Raw genomic sequence first — 17,115 nt, 5'->3', positions numbered from 1 at the left:
ATATCCTATAAACTTTATTTCACTTCTCAAATATCAGTGTGTTTGTCTGCTATATGATATATTTAACTGAAATTGCTGATCCAGACAACCAGTGATTAATAAAGGAAAATCATTAGGGGTGCTTAAACCTTTACATACAACTCTATTATCCAGTGCACGTTTATGTTGCTTATTTTTGAAATTTAAAAGTCCTTTTGTTACACACCACTGGCTGAGGGCTTCCAGCAAAAATCCACTGCTGACATCACCATCCGTGTCCATGTGACTATTCCTTTTATCAGGCTTCCAGCAAAAATCCACTGCTGACATCACCATCCGTGTCCATGTGACTATTCCTTTTATCAAGTAACATGCAATATATTGTCCAACACACTCTTATTTGTTTTGCCTATTTTTGGAATTTAAAAGTGCTTATGTCAAGTAGTGGAACACACTGTGGTGTGCACATTGTGTTATAGTGTTCCTTGCCATTTTTAAAGTGACCCTCAGGGAACGCTGTGTTTAATAAATGAGTTCCACTTCTAGAAAACAAGTGAAATTTATACTCCGGTGCAAAATATGGTATACATAATGTTGAAATGCAAAGTGTTTGTATCCAAAGAAAATATATTCCTCAAACATTGACACTTACTGCTACTATAGTTTAAAAAAATAATAAAATAGTTCCTTCAACTTCAGCGTCTCCTTCCAATTTAAATTCTTGGAAAGATGTATATATTATTTAGGGTATTTTACATTAAAATAGATCAACTATGGACTTCTGTGAGCAACACCAAACACTCCTTCACCGACCCACAGGCAGCTGAAGACTTTATCAAAGCACAGCTCCCACACAGAGAGAACAGGCAGGTTAAAGGTACGAGCTCTGTTAGAAAAGTATCTGACCTTTTTATTTTTTTCAAAAATCATATGGATTTGAATGATGTGTGATTGCATCAGACAAGCTTGAACCTTCGTGCGCATGCGTGAGTTTTTCACGCCTGTCGGTTGCGTCATTCGCCTGTGAGCAGGCTTTGTGTGAGCACTGGTCCACCCTCTCCTCATTTTTTTATTGCGAATAAATGTCTGAACGATTTGGAGCTTTGCTGCATTAATTTTTTTCCAGAAACTGTGAGAGACCTCCAGGTGGACACCGTTCAGAAAATTAATATGGCTTTCAGGGATGATTTTATGGGGATTATACAGATTAAGGAGTGTTGATCGACAGGCTCAGACCCCGCTGAAACAACCAGATCATTTCCAACGTGAAGGCTTTGTTGATCCGGGACCTCGTCTGACTTTCACAAAAAAGCAGAAGTCGTGGACATCAGCACTTTTTCGGCACATTCCACTGTTACAGGAGTTTTTTCATGGAAAGAAAAGCAGAGGGACGCGCCACGGAGCAGTTCATTACGCGGCACAAAACCACCTCCGTGTTGGTCTCACAGGACGGCTTTGAGATGGATTTCAGATGGATTCCGGTTGCTTTTCAGTCGTGTGATTATCCGATTGTGATTGTGCATGAGCTGGACATGTCCGAACATGTCCTGGAAGGCTTCATCATGGCGTTGCTTTGCGCCATGCAGCTCCACCGCGATGCGCGGAACTCCTCCGCACGTCTGTCTTAATGTGCTGATGTCCACGTCTTTTCACAATTCCTGTGCTAGTCAGACGACATACCGGATCAAGACAGCGTCCAGTTTAGAAATGAACGGCACATTCCACTGTTACAGGAGTTTTTGTCATGGAAAGAGGAGCGGAATTCCGCGCGTCGCGGTGGAGCTGCATGGTGCAAAGCAAAGCCGTGATGAAGCCTTCCACGACATGTTGGGGCATGTCCAGCTCATGCACAATCACAATCGGATAATCACACGACTGAAAAGCAACCGGAATCCATCTGAAAGCCGTCCTGTGAGACCAACACAGAGGTGGTTTTGTGCCGCGTAATGAACGGCTCCATGGCGCGTCCCTCCGCTTTTCTTTCCATGAAAAAAACTCCTGTAACAATGGAATGTGCCAAAAAAGTGCTGATGTCCACGATTTCTGCCTTTTTGTGAAAGTCAGACGAGGTCCCGGATCAACAAAGCCTTCACCTTGGAAATGATCTGGTTGTTTCAGCGGGGTCTGAGCCTGTCGATTGGCGCTGGGAGCGCGCCGCGCTCTCAGCAGTTGTGGGTCGTCCTTAAAGCGGCAGTAACACTCCTTAATCTGTATAATCCCCATAAAATCGTCCCTGAAAGCCATATTAATTTTCTGAACGGTGTCCACCTGGAGGTCTCTCACAGTTTCTGGAAAAAAAATTAATGCAGCAAAGCTCCAAATCGTTCAGACATTTATTCGCAATAAAAAAACGACGAGAGGGGTGGACCACTGCTCACACAAAGCCTGCTCACAGGCGAATGATGCAACCGACAGGCGTGAAAAAACTCACGCATGCGCACGAAGGTTCAAGCTTGTCTGATGCAATCACACGTGATTCAAATCCATATGGTTTTTGAAAAAAATAAAAAGGTCGGATACTTTTCTAACAGACCTCGTATATGAGGATTTGAGCATTGTATGCTGCAAAACATGTTGATGTCAGCAGGAAAGAAATGTCTCTGAAGACATATATACAAGATAATTTAGTATAAATTTTTGTTATTTTTCTTTTCCTTTTTTTTCCTTGCAATGAAGGGAAAAGGAAAAAATAGAAGAACACTGATGGGACATAGTTTTTAAGACTTGTTAGTTATTCGTCTGTTTATTTTTATTTGACTTTTTTTTTCTTCCCTACTGGCCTGAAAGGGGAAGGGAAAGGGAAAAAGGGGAGGGGTGATTAAAAAAAAACAAAAAAAAAAACTGATGGGACTTTGTTTTTAAGACCTGTTATGTTAATGTGGTTTAACTAAAACTAAATCTATATTTATTTCAGTAATTTATTTACTTTCGAATCTACTTTTATTCATATCTTGTTACAATTGAAAACTATTTTACCCAGATTTATTTTGTTTACAGCCATTAGGAGCTAAGCTGTAAGTCAAGTGTCTTAAGGGCTTAGTCAGTTTTTTTTTCTTTTTTAATGAAGACCATGTTTTTTCTTTTTCCCCTGTGTTTATGCAGGAATAGTTAGCTCAGAGTTACTGAGTAAGGTGTTAAGTTCTAGCCTCAAGGGCATGTTCTTGTGTTCGGTTGTTAGTTTTTTTTTTTTTTTTTTTGATTTTTCCCTCAGAGGACGCCTTAGTTGATAGATTTGACAGTAATCATGACCAACAATAACATCACCATGGCCAAAACAATATCACATAATTTAGTAACATTTGTGACCTGAAACTACAAAGGGCTTAAAGGGGAACAGAAACACCCACAGATTATTTATAGCATGAATAAACACAAACAAATGCGTTCTTTTGATAGTTCAAGAAACATTAAAGACCATAAAACGTCTACCGAAAACCTTGTTTAGTCGTTTTCTGAGAGGCTTTGACATCAACCGGCTGTCGCTGTTTATGCAGGTCAGGCGGGTGACGTCACTGGTAAGATGAGCCTCGTTCTGAGATTCCCTGCTAGAGTCACTATCAAAGAGGTTAGATATGACTACTAGAGTCTGCACTCCCAGTGCTGCCCACTAAACGCCAACATCCCTTCATGGACAGCGACATGACGCCTCCTAACCGTGCAAAATATTGACCAAGTTAACGGATGTTAATGCATTTTCAATGGGGATTCACAACTGGACACACTCCAAAAAACACAAAATACGTGTTAAAATACCGTTCTGACCTGGATATCGAGCCACTAAAATTAATTAACATTGCATCATGTCAGGAAAGTAGTAAACTTACTCTGATAGCCACACATTCCCAAATATTAGTGTTGAAAGTTACAGGGATCTGCGCTGTTAAGCTGCTGGGCTGAACCAGCTGCTGCTGTTTTCAGAGCAGCGCCGCTCCTGAAACCATTACAATATACAGTATGTATATATACGAGGTCTGTGAGAAAAGTAACAGACCTTTTTATTTTATGCAAAAATTATATGGATTTGATTCATATGTTTGTACGTCAGCCAAGCTTGAACCTTCGTGCGCATGCGTGAGTTTTTCCACGCCTGTCGGTTGCGTCATTCACCTGTGAGCACGCCTTGTGGGAGGAGTGGTCCAGCCCCCTCGTCGGATTTTCATTGTCAGGAAATGGCGAAATGATTTGGGCTTTTTTTCCATCAGAATTTTTTCAGAAACTGTTAGAGACAAGCAGCTGGAAACCATTTGAAAAATGTATCTGGCTTTCGGTGAAAATTTTACAGGCTTCACAGAGAATGAGTGTTACTACAGCTTTAAGGACACCCCACAATGGCGCTCGGCGTGCCGCGCTCCGAGCCGCCATCGAGAGGCAGAAAACACCACATCATTTCTAAACGGATCGCTGTGTGGAGCTGGGACCGTCGTGAGCAATTTCTCTGGTTATCACAAGAGCTGGACATCAGCCATTTTCCGGCAGATTTCACTTTTAACAAGAGATTTTGTCATGGAAAGCCACGCGGAGGCTTTGCGCGTCAGGACCAATTCGCTGATCAAGCGAGACAAAGGAACACCTCCGTTTCGGAGTGCCAGGGGACAAGTTGGGACATGCCCAGCTCGCCACAATTTCTCTTATACTCACTGAGCTGGTAAGCATTGAAAGCCGAGATAGGCATTTTTTCACTATATAACATGAACAGCCCTAATACATATATATATATAACTAGTGCTGTCCACAGACAAGGTAATAATGTGTAGATGTTGAGTTCAATTTACTCACTCACTCATCTTCAACCACTTACTCCAATTAAGGGTCACGAGGGGCTGGAACCTATCCCATCAGTCTTAGAGTGTGAGGTGGGGTTCACCCTGGACAGGACGCCAGTCTGTCACAAGGACAAACAAACACATTCACAACCGCACACATAAAGTTTAAAGTTTCCAATCCACCTAACCTGCATGTCTATGAATGTGGGAGGAAACCGGAGCACCCGGAAACAGGTAAACTCCACACAGAAAGGCCACAGGTGGGAATCGATCCCGTGACCTTCTTGCCATGAGGCAGCAGTGCTAACATTAAGCCACCGTGCTGCCTGTTGAGTTCAATTCAGTTTATTTTATTTATGTAGCACCAAATCACAACAAAGCTGCCTCCAGGCGCTTCACACCTTACCAACCCGGCTGAGGAAGCACACAGGCTACAGGTCGCAGAACCTCAGACTTTTTATATGATCAGTGGTTCAAAATTTTCTTCAGGCAAACTTACCGTCACTTGTTGCGCTGTATCTCATGTCAGTTAGCTTAAACGTCCATTCACTTGCAGCGTGAAATAATTCCCTGCTCATGTTATCATGGTTTAACGTGCCTATGTTTATGTGTGTGTGTGTGTGTGTGTGTGTGCTTGAGTAGTGACAGTGAGATGGAGATAGAAACAGAGCACTATTCCAACGGCGTGGTGGAGGGCTCGTCCACACGGATTGTGAATGGAACGTATAAACATGAAGAGATCCTTCAGCCAGACAACAACGGCCTCGACAACGGGATCACAGGTAAACACACAAAGGTTTTTTGTTTTGTTTTTTTGTATTGCCTGCCGCATGCCGAGTTAAATTATTAGTTTTTCTTTCTTTCTTTTGTTGCTTGTTTCCGGTGTGTGTGTGTGTGTGTGTGTGTCACCGGCAGATGAAAGCTGCACCAATAGTCGTCAGCTCTGTGGGGGAAACCAAGCCGCCACAGAGAGGATGATCCAGTTTGGTCGCGAGCTGCAGGCGCTTAACGAGCAGCTGTGCCGTGACTACGGCAAGAACGCCACGCACAAGAAGATGTTACAGGTAAACACACAACGACAGACTAAAGCTGAGCAGATTTGTTCCATTGGTGCCAGTTCAGATCCTGCAGCTTTCTGGGAATGCTGCATGGTATTCAGTAACCTTTAAATTGCAGAAATTTTTTTTTTTTTAAATAAACAGAAATATTCACACACACACACACTGGAGAATGTACAATGCACGAGTGTTAATTTCGTCAAACGAGACTTGACAAAAAATTGTTTTTTTTCTTGATGATGAAAATGAGACTGTGACGACACTACGTCAGTGTTCTAAACGCTGACTAAGACCAAATTAACCAATTCTGAACGTGTAAATAGAAAAACTCAATCCAGCAAATGTTTAATTTCTAAAGACCTGCACCCTCACTGCGCTGTGGATTTACAAGAAAACCAAATGTCTAATTGTATCTGATGGTAAGCTCTGCAGATTTAAAATATCTGGGAAAACCACCACAAATGTTCAATCATCATTTAACAAATGTATTTTGTCAGGTAATGAACAGGTGACAACATTAACACTACAATGCACAGGACAGAGAACATTGAAAAATGTGAGGTAGGTGCTGTAATAATAGTCTTTGAGTAGACTCGAGCAATAAGCTACAAACAATTGAAGCCCAATAATAAAATATAGAAAGTTAGGCAACGCAAGACTGCTGAGGTGTTTGGACCTTTGTAAAATGTTATTAAGAAGTCTAGAGTTTTTCATGTTCCATATGAACTGTGACTTCAAGCTCCCCAGTGAATGGAAAAATTACATTTAAATAGATCTGAAGGGTTCTTAGAAACACAGATACCAAAATATCAAAAATGTTTGACAGAGGATAGGCTGCAGCTGTAGTGGTTATGGGCACAAGCTCACTTTTATGAAAATTAAACTTGTACCCAGAGATTTTCCCAAACTCTTTTAGCAGGGCTAGCACTTGAGGAATAGATCTATTGGGGTCAGATATAAACAACAAGAGGTCATCGACATACAAGGACACTTTATGCTCCTGGCCTCCTCTTGAGATCCCCGCCAACTGACCAGACTGAAGAGCAAACACCAGCAGGTCAATGGTGAGGGCAAACAATGGTGGCAAAAGCGGGCTGCCCTGCCAGGTTCCTCGGTTAAGGGCAAAGTAATCAGAATAATTGTTTGTACGATCAAAGGCTTGGAAGAAAGTAAAAATCAAGATTTTTAACATGTGCAAAACAGCAGCAATTAAATTGAGTTGATTGAAGTTGGATGTGAAATTCTTTCAGGGGTGTATTGTTACGTGAAGTACTTTTTTTTGGCTACGGTGTTCTAAAGTGGAACACGGACTGAAACAGGATGACACCAGTCGACACCAGTCTGGTATCTTAATTGGCCAATTGTGCAGCAGCATCAATGTTTTTCTTCAAGACCTTGGTGTAAATAGCTGAAAAAATATTTATTGTATTTGCTAGAAATATTTGCTTGAACATGCATTGAGGTTTTTTTTTTTTTCAGTAAGTTTGTATTTAATGGTAAACGGAAAAATAATTGCAAATTATTTTCCTCATGAAATTTATTTTTATTTCATCTGTCCGTCTGAAGGAGCACGACCGTCCTCATCATTATGATCAATCGTGCTGTAATTTGATTTAATGCAACACAAATATTCCAGTGACGAATGGCGACGCTGTGGAATCATCTAAACTTAATGGTAAACAGTCAGAAGCAGATGGTGTCTGAGTTGATGGCAGCCCGTGTCAGTTGAGGAGTTCAGATTGATGCTCTTCATGCCTTTTTTGCCAGATCGAAGTACAGCGCGTCCAGAAAGTATTCACAGCACTAAACTTTTTCCAGATTTTATGATGCAGCCTTATTCCAAAATGGATGAAATCCCCCGCCTCAAAATAAGTTTTTTTTGTTTGTTTTAGATTTTTGCAAATTTATTAAAATCTAAAAAAAAAATAAAAAATCACATGTACATAAGTATTCACAGCCTTTGCCATGAAGCTCAAAATTGAGCTCAGGTGTCTCCTGTTTTCACTGATCATCCTTGATGTTTCTGCAGCTTAATTGGAGTCCACCTGGGGTAAATTCAGTTCATTGGACATGATTTGGAAAGACACACACCTGTCTACAAATAAGGTCCCACCGTTGACAGTCAGTGCGCAAACCAAGCATGAAGTCAAAGGAATTGTCTGTAGACCTCTGAGACAGGATTGTCTGGAGGCACAAATCTGGGGAAGGGTACAGGAACATTTCTGCTGCTTTGAAGGTCCCAATGAGCACAGTGGCCTCCATCATCTTTTAGGTCCACCACGACTCTTCCTAGAGCTGGCCGCCTGTCTAAACTGAGGGATCCAGGGACAAGGGCCTTAGTCAGGGAGGTGACCACGAACCTCATGGTCACTCTGTCAGGACTCCAGCATTCCTCTGTGGAGAGAGGAGAACCTTCCAGAAGGACAACAATCTCTGCAGCAATCCACCAATCAGGCCTGTATGGTAGAGTGGACAGACGGAAGCCACTCCTTAGTAAAAGGCACATGGCAGCCCACCTAGAGTTTGACAAAAGGCACCTGAAGGACTCTCAGACCAGGAGAAACAAAATTCTCTGGTCTGATGAGACAAAGATAGAACTGTTTGGTGTGAATGCCAGGCATCATGTTTGGAGGAAACCAGGCACCATCCCTACAGTGAAGCATAGTGGTGGCAGCACATGCTGTGGGGATGTTTTTCAGCAGCAGGAACTGGGAGTCTAGTCAGGATTGAGGGAAAGATGAATGCAGCAATGTACAGAGACATCCTGGATGAAAACCTGCTCCAGAGCGCTCTTGACCTCAGACTGGGGCGACGGTTCATCTTTCAGCAGGACAATAACCCTAAGCACACGGCCAAGATATCAAAGGAATGGCTTCAGGACAACTCTGTGAATGTCCTTGAGTGGTCCAGTCAGAGCCCAGACCTGAATCTGATTGAACATCTCTGGAGAGATCTGAAAATGTCTGTGCACCGACACTCCCCATCCAACCTGATGGAGCTTGAGAGGTGCTGCAAAGAGGAATGGACCAAACTGTCCAAAGATAGGTGCACCAAGCTTGTGGCGTAATTTTCAAGAAGACTTGAGGCTGTAATTGCTGTCAAAGGTGCATCAACAAAGTATTGAGCAAAGGATGTGAATACTTATGTACATGTGATTTTTTATTTTTAATAAATTTGCAACAAAAAAAAAAACTTTTTATGTTGTCATTATGGGGTGTTGTGAGTTGAATTTTAAGGAGAAAAATGAATTCCATTTCTGGATGTACCATAAAACAAAGCCAAAAGAAGAAAAAAAAAAAAAAAACCCCTGCAGAATCACATTATGAAAGCAAAAGCTAACATCAAAGACCAGTCAGGAAGATTGCGCCGCTCAGATTGTTCCTCTGATTTATACAGATGTAATCATCATTGTCTTTAAACATGCAGTGATCTTAATCTCCAGAACGTTAATGCATTTTTGTGGCAAACTACTTTTTGGACCAAATGACACCTTGTGTGCTACAATCTGTAGAGTGCAGACTGAGAGTGTCTGATTTTACTTTAATTGTTGTATACATTTTTAGTTTGATCACGTTGGGATTTCATCCATCCATCCGTTTTCTAAAGTTACTTATTCTCGTTAAGGGTCACAGGGTCCTCGAGCCTCTCCCAGCAGTCATTGGGCAAGTGATGGGGTTTGGGCTGGGCAGGCTGCCAGTCTGTCGCAGGGCCGCATGTACACAGACAAACACACTCACACACACCTGTGGTCAAGTTAGAGTTTCCAGTTCATCTAACCTGCATGTCTTTGGAAGTGGGAGGAAGCTGGAGCACTTGGAGGGAGCCCACACAAACATGGGGAGAACATGCAAACTCCACACAGAAAGGCCGCAGGTGGGAAGCGATCCCACAACCTTCTTGCTGTGAAGAATCAGTGCTAAGCACTAACTCTCTTTCTCTCTCTCTCTCTCTCCCTCTGTAGGATGCATTTAGCCTGCTAGCATACTCGGACCCATGGAACTGCCCCGTGGGCCAGCAGTTAGACCCCACACAGAGAGAAGCACTCTGCTCAGCACTCAACAGCGCCATACTGGGTAAAGACAAAAATACGATACATACTAAAGATGATATTTCTTCAGAAATACAGCTGCACATCATAGTCATTCCCCAGGGTTCTTGAACTTTAGCAGTATCTCCACCTGGTGGACATTCACCATTAATGCAGGTACAATAGAATTTTGCCAACAGTTCTAGCGTTGATGTTAGAGGAACCGGGCCCTTTAGTAATGAAGCTGTCTCTGGTATAACGAGGAGTGCTGATGTGCTTAAATGATGAGGGCATGCTTGTACGCTGGCACGCTGGAATCTACAGGAAACCCACAAACTAAAGCTACAGGAGATTTAGGTTATGGGTGTCTTCGGGTTAGACCTTACTGCTGTGAAGCACCTTGAGGCAGCTTTGTTGTGATTTGGCCCTCTACAGATAAATTGAACTCAGACGAGATTAAAACATGTCACGTGACTAAATTATGACTCTAACGCTGATTCAACCAGGGTGCAGTCTAAGGACCAGTCCCAGTTCTCTGCCTCTACCCTACTCCTTTGACAGTCATGTGAATATGCAAAATGAAGAGAAAGGCTGAAGGTTGTGTATCTGGATTGGGCCTAAAACACAGTGGTGTTTTCATCATTCCCCAACAAGACTAAGGATCGTTAGTCCTACAACTGTCAGGGAGCACAGACTCCACAGTCCTCTGGAGACAAAGTGGACTTCAGTGATTCTGAAGAGGAACTTTTATAATGATCTCTTTTTGTTGAGCAGATTGACTTTTTGTTTTGCAATCGGGACTCTCTCTGAGGCTACATACCGGAGATACCTCAAAATCAAGAGGTCCAGTTGCTGCAGAATAAACTTTTACTTCTTTGTCGCAAGCTTTTAGATAAATGGACGTACACACACACGCACACACACTCACTCTTTCTCCTGATGCAGTGGTGCAGTGTGTTTTCTCCTGCAGAGTCCCAGAATCTGCCTAAACAGCCTCCGCTGATGTTGGCATTGGGTCAGGCCACAGAGTGTGTCCAGCTCATGGCCCGAGTCCGGTCTGGTTCCTGCTCCTTTGCCAGAGTAGACAACTTTTTGCACTAGCCCAAGCCCAGGTGGGTATAGACTGTTTTTCTTTTGTTTGTTTTTTTTGTTTTTTTTCCAGGTGAATACTGCCCGTCATGCCCGTAATACATTTATATGACTGCCGCAAGTGGTGATTGTTTCTGATTGGCTGACACGTGTCTGTTCAAGTCATATCCTGTTGATGGTGTTGAGGAACCTTCTGCTATCTGAATTAACAATAAAACAATAACAAAAAGATAAAAATAAAAGTGGGACAATGGGGAAAATTGTCAGTAACTTCATGTAAACACTTCATGTTGATGAACAGATGCTTTACACCGCGTGTCGGTGGTTGGTGAGTTAACTGTCAGTCAACCAAAATATTTCAAACAGACCGACCCGCCGTCAAAGCCCAAACAAATGTGTAAAGAGGAATAACCGATAAATGAATCTGATTTGGACAATAACGAAGCAATCATGAAATTATGGCACAGAGTACCGTATCTGGGAGTGGGAACGCTCTGCGCGAAGGTCTTCCTGAGAAGGGGGTGGGCGGATGCACAAGCACACGGCCAGTATTCTCTACGTCAATTCAATTTGCATTTGATGATTCTAAAATATGATATAAATGTAACCTTTATTTAAGCAGGTTAGTCTCATTGAGATTGCGACCTGGACAGTTAGAAAGTTTCCAGTCCACCTAACCCGCATGTCTTTGGATGTGGGAGGAAACCGGAGCACCCGAAGGAAACCCACGCAAGCACAGGGAGAACATGCAAACTCCACACAGAAAGCCCACAGGTGGGAATCGATCCCATGACCTTTTAGCTGTGAGGCAACATTCCTAACCACTAAGCCACCATGCTGCCATTATATGCTACGATATGCTGGCATTAACAAAGATTTCCACTTAAAAAACATTTTTTTAACGAGTCCTCACAATGTGACACAATGCGGTTTGGAATTAAACTTGTTTTTTATTGACATGAACATAATCTGAACAGTTCTCAAAAATGTATTAGTTTTGTTAAATAAGACTATGAGATGAACCACAATCAGGGTTCCAGTTCAGGGACCAGATGCATGAAAATTTTGAACATATTTTCCAGGTGTTTCACTTGTGTATTATCAAAGGTAACAATTTGGTTAGGCCTGCCATATTTGACATTTATTTGGAAATGTCCCTTTTTTCAACAGCTCAAATTCTCTGATATTTAAATGGTTTTCCACATTTTTTTTTCATGTTTTGAAGCAGCATTGCAGATGTTGTCCCACTTGGCATAAAACAAAAAGGTTCACCTGCAGATAAATTTTACTTTTCATTGTAGTGGGGAAAAAGTGACCCTGGTTGTGTCTGACCTGAATTCATTTCGAGTATCCCAAAATTCTTGTTTTGTAATATTCATTGCAAGATAATGACTTTGATTGTAAATTTAAATTGTAAATTTGATTTAGCTCTTCTAACACTAACTAGATTATTTTCCTTATTTACAATTTTATTTTACATGGTGTAGATTTTTAATGATTCATCAGTTTGTGTTCTTTTAAAGATATCAACATATACTACCTAAGTTCTTAGGTTTCCATTTGATAGCATATAGGTTATGCTTTTTATTTTCCTATAGTATGCTAACAGAGTTACTTTAGATAAATACCAATACACATTACATCATAGCTTCTGTTTCTATAGCAGTGAAGTTTCCTGGCTAAAAACTACTCCTGGATAGTTCTGTTTGTAATTTTCACAAGAACGTAGACCAATAACATCAAAAAATGTAATGTAACAATCCGGATTGTGGCTCAGCCCTATGTATTAAAACATTTACCCAAACGCCGTGATGGAGCTAAGTTTAAGAACTCCACGTGGTGGTCTTGCAGTGATGCCAAAGTCTCACCTCAAAATCTGTAGCAGTCGACCTTATGTTCTGTTCATTTCCTCCTCTCTCTTTTTTTTTGTTACAAATATATATATATATATATATATATATATATATATATATATGTATGTGTGTGTGTATCACGTTTTTATTTTGTTTTATGAGAGAGGGGCGGCGTTAAATCAAAGCTTTCACATGACAAGTGACTAGCACAGACAATTTCTTTGCTGCTCGGTCTTCTTCTGTCTGCTGATTGTTGTGGTCCACAAATGGGTTGAGCACCCCCTGGTGAGCGACATAGATGATCTTCTGTCTCTCCGTTCCGTTTCTTTTTAATTGCCGTTTATCGGCTGCTACAAGCACAAAGACCGATGTATCTGCTAATAGCTCACACCATCTGATTATATTGACTTGCCGATTTATCACTTGGGCTCTTTTTGTAAGTATTGCACCGAACAAAAACACCTGTTTTCTCTAAATGCTTACAAATAACATTTTTTTTTTTTTTTTTTTGGAAATGGTGTTTATTTATTTATTGTAAACGCTGAGCTTGACGAGATGCTGCCCGTCTCTCCACAGGTTAATGTTAAGTAGCACTGAGGGAAGGCGTGCCCGGCAGGCAGTTGTCACAGCGAAGGAGGAGCAAGCATGTGTGCGATTGGTGCGTTTGTCTGCCCGTCAGTTGGAGCCAGCGACACGGCGGGCAGACGAGCGAAGAAGAAGGCTTCCTTTTAATTTTAGTACTATCAAATAAAGAAATGTGTGACACTATTTAAGATAATTAATTATTCTGTTTATCTAGCCTTTTTTATTTTATTTTATTTAGTTCGTATTTGTCAGTTTGTTGTGCTCATCCTGGACAAAACAAATTTTTATCCCACCGACCCCCCCCACCCCTTTTCTTTCCACGGGTGCATTTGATTCCCTACAGTTAGTGTTGTTGTTCACAGTGTCAAAGGTCGCGCTGCTTTCCACACACTCCCGCAAAAACCAATCACAGAAACCTCCAACCCTCACCGCCGTCTCCGAACAAGGTATGAAAGCCTGTGAAACTGTGTGACGACGGAGACCTCACACATGTGCTCGCTTTACCACCATTTCTCTCATGAGCTTCACAAAGCACTCTGACGTTTCCGATAAACGTACATCATCACCACCGGAAGATTTTAAGCTTTGGTCGAGGCCACGCCATTAATGTCACTCAGAAATTCTCATGGAAGCTGATCTTTGGTCTTTCTGTTGGGGGGGGCAGAGGCTCGGTGTGACAAAACCTCAAAGTGTGCAGCAGATTATAGTGACCTCTGCAGCTGATATCAAACACAACCTGCACTGATGTCACACTGGATACCTCTGCCAGTAAGACCAAAAAAAAAAAAATCGTTATTGACTTCCCAATAATTTATTCCTCATCAGTGCAGTCACAAACTTCTCAGCATGTTGTGTGAAAATCAGTTTTAAAAACACAAAATCAGTGAGGGGAAAAAACAAACTCAAACTCATGGTCACGATGCTAAAACATAGTAGGGGCCCTATCTTGTACAGCAAGTTACTGCTCTTTCCAACCAACACAGTTTTCATTTTCACGGTGTAAAACCTATGTCAAATCTCAGTGTAGATGTTGGATCAGTTGTGGTAACCCTGAGCAACCTGAAGTAGCTGAAAGAAAAAAATTTACAAATAGACAGTGAGGCTCAGCTGATTAAACTCTGATTGTCTTTGATGCACCAGGTCAGCAGGAAAAAAAAAAAACACCAAAATAAGTTTGTTTTGCTTATGTAGCTTGTTTTGACCCCCCCCCCCCCCCAACAACATTTTTGTCAAAATTCCACTTGAGCTGATTTTCAACAGATAAATGTGCAGCACGTTTGGTATTTGTTAAAGATACTCCACAGTGTAGTTCCTGTTTGTTCTGGTTCTTATCAACACAAAGGTTCCTGTTTTGTTTTCTTTTGTGATATCAGGCGTGGTTTTTGAGTTATAAGTGCAGATCATGTCAGGCCTCACCGTGCGCACCGGCTGTTTGTGTGAAGGTTTCCGTGTCTCTTATGTCGATAACTGGACCTAAAAGAGGAGTTTTGTTATTCTGATCGCCTTGAAGGTTACGCAGGAACAAGTAGATCAGAAATGCTCGGAATATTTCAGGCCCGCAGATGTTACAAGGGCTTTTAAACTTTGCTAAGAATGAAATATCTGAAGTGACTTCGACAAAATTAACATTTATTCTGGGTGAACGGAGGGCTACAAATTTGACCTAAATCACTGACTGTGATCATTGACCAGTCAGAACCAAACTCAAAAACCTCCTCCAAAGAGGCCCGGTGTTCCTGCCAAGTTCTGTCAAAATTGAATGTCTTTTTGTAAGATTTTTTTTTCCTTTTTTTTTTTTTTTTTTTTTTGGAAAAACAATTCTTATATACAAACAGTTCCATAGAGACAAAGGCAATTGTGAGAGTGTACACCTCTGGCCACATCCAAAATGATTTCTTTTAACTTCAGTGCAGACATTCGGGGAGTGGACCCGGTGTGTCAGGACAGACTAATACTGATCTAGCCTGAAATATGATTTATACTTCAGCATTTATTTTGGGCTATGCCAAAACTAACCTATGTATACACCCATAGTCTGGGCCGTACCCCTCTAGTACAGTCTATACCCCTCTAGTACAGTCTATACCACTGTAGTTTGGACCGTACCACTCTAGTCCAGTCTATGCCGCTCTTGTTTGGACTGTACCCCTCTAGTCCAGTCTATACCACTCTAGTTTGGATCGTTCCACTCTAGTCCAGTGTATGCCGCTCTAGTTTGGACCGTACCACTCTAGTCCACTCTATGCCGCTCTTGTTTGGACCGTACCCTTCTAGTCCAGGCTGTACCACTCTAGTTTGGCTCGTTCCACTCTAGTCCAGTCTATACCACTCTAGTTTAGACCATTCCACTCTAGTCCAGTCTACAGTCTATACCCATCTAGTTTGGGCCCTTCCACTCTAGTCCAGTCTATACCACTCTAATTTGGACCGTATCACTCTAGTCCAGTCTATACCTCTCTAGTTTGGACCGTTCCACTCTAGTCCCGTCTATACCGCTCTAATTTGGACCCTTCCACTCTAGTCCAGACTGTACTCCTCTAACCTATACCACTGTAGTCTGGATCATACCCCCTTTTGGTTTTCACAAATAAGTCTGTTTGTCAAGGTCCAGAGGTGCTGCCAACCCCCAGTCATACTTTTAAGACTACCATTTTCCTGCAGTACATCAGATCCTCACCACCAACAACAGCACATCGTTTAGGACGCACCTCATTTGGGGACGGTGTGAGCTTTACAATTCCCAATTTTTATTTATATGAATTGAATCATTTTAAAAAAATTATCTTTACCTAAAACAGATTTTTATTTTTATTTTCCTCTTTGCTGTTCTCTTTGCGAGACTCTTAACTGCCAAGCATTTCAAATGACAGACTGCAATTCTGTTTCATTGTGAGTGAAGCTTTTCTTCAGTAAACTGAATGAAGCGGTGAGGGTTTCTGCAGCACGCACCTCATATTCCCGTTACCGACCCTGTAGGGAACAAATCTCCCAGTTTGTCCTTTATGTTTGAGCTTCCGTCTCACTGGCATCGCCTGTGCCTCCAGTAATGGCAGCGTGAGCACAGACAGTCCAAAGCCTCTGACGCCGAACCCACGTCTTCTCCAAAGGCCACAGAAGTGGAATTAATATTATTTTAATTTCATATTTTTGACATTTTGAGTTTTAGCAAAAATTAAAAAAAAGTGAAATGAGTTACTCTGTACTTAGCATGACTTTTAAAAACCTTTGAAATTATATATATATATATATATATATATATATATATATATATATATATATATATATATATATATATATAATATGAAAAATGATAACTGAAAAATATGTATGTACTGGAAACGTTAAAAAAAATCTGTTTAATTTTGACAGAAGTATTTTTATTAAAATACATCCATAAGAATATATTTGATCTTGTGTTTATTTTTATTTTGCCTGTGTCAGTTTATTTGTTGGTGTGGTTTTAGCAGGATTACTCAAAAACTAATGAACTGTTTTTAATGAACCTGCACAGAGGGAACGCAAATTAGTGAAGACCCATTTAAAGTCTGGTGTGGATCTGAATTAAGAGGTGAATCCGTGAACATTTTTCAGGCATGAGAATTTTCAGGATTTGTCCTGAAATCCACGCCTTAAAATTGGTCTAATTTTGCCTAACCCCCCAAACCTCGGTTCATGTTTAGGATTTTTGAGGATGTCTCATGTCTGATTTTTAGACAGGTCATTTCTGTGCTTATTTTTGTTGTTGTTTTTTGCATACGAAT

General features: G+C 41.3%; 1 protein-coding gene and 1 long non-coding RNA gene across 3 annotated transcripts in view; one reads left to right on the top strand and one right to left on the bottom strand.

The window, feature by feature from the left end:
* ranbp10 (RAN binding protein 10) overlaps nt 1-14,436 on the top strand; it is a 112,815-nt gene extending 98,379 nt beyond the window's left edge. The window contains exons 11-15 of one of the 2 annotated variants that reach the window (XM_034177256.1): nt 5,385-5,524; nt 5,658-5,806; nt 9,762-9,873; nt 10,798-10,939; nt 13,346-14,436. In XM_034177256.1, the coding sequence (XP_034033147.1) occupies nt 5,385-5,524; nt 5,658-5,806; nt 9,762-9,873; nt 10,798-10,928 (532 nt within the window). In that variant the 3' untranslated portion in view covers nt 10,929-10,939; nt 13,346-14,436. Of the gene's footprint in view, nt 1-5,381; nt 5,525-5,657; nt 5,807-9,761; nt 9,874-10,797; nt 10,940-13,345 lie in introns of both variants that reach the window. The other variant, XM_034177255.1, reaches the window with a different exon arrangement.
* Nucleotides 14,437-14,708: 272 nt separating this feature from the next.
* LOC117516311 lies at nt 14,709-16,836 on the bottom strand. The gene is made up of 2 exons (XR_004562361.1): nt 15,791-16,836; nt 14,709-15,402 (listed from the first exon to the last, which is right to left on the bottom strand). It is a non-coding gene; the product is annotated as an uncharacterized LOC117516311 (long non-coding RNA).
* Nucleotides 16,837-17,115: the final 279 nt, after the last annotated feature.

This window comes from Thalassophryne amazonica, chromosome 8 (genome assembly GCF_902500255.1).
Source record: "Thalassophryne amazonica chromosome 8, fThaAma1.1, whole genome shotgun sequence".
Taxonomy (NCBI): Eukaryota; Metazoa; Chordata; class Actinopteri; order Batrachoidiformes; family Batrachoididae; genus Thalassophryne; species Thalassophryne amazonica.
Note: the sequence above shows the minus strand (reverse complement) of the source record. Positions and strands in the feature narration are given on the sequence as shown.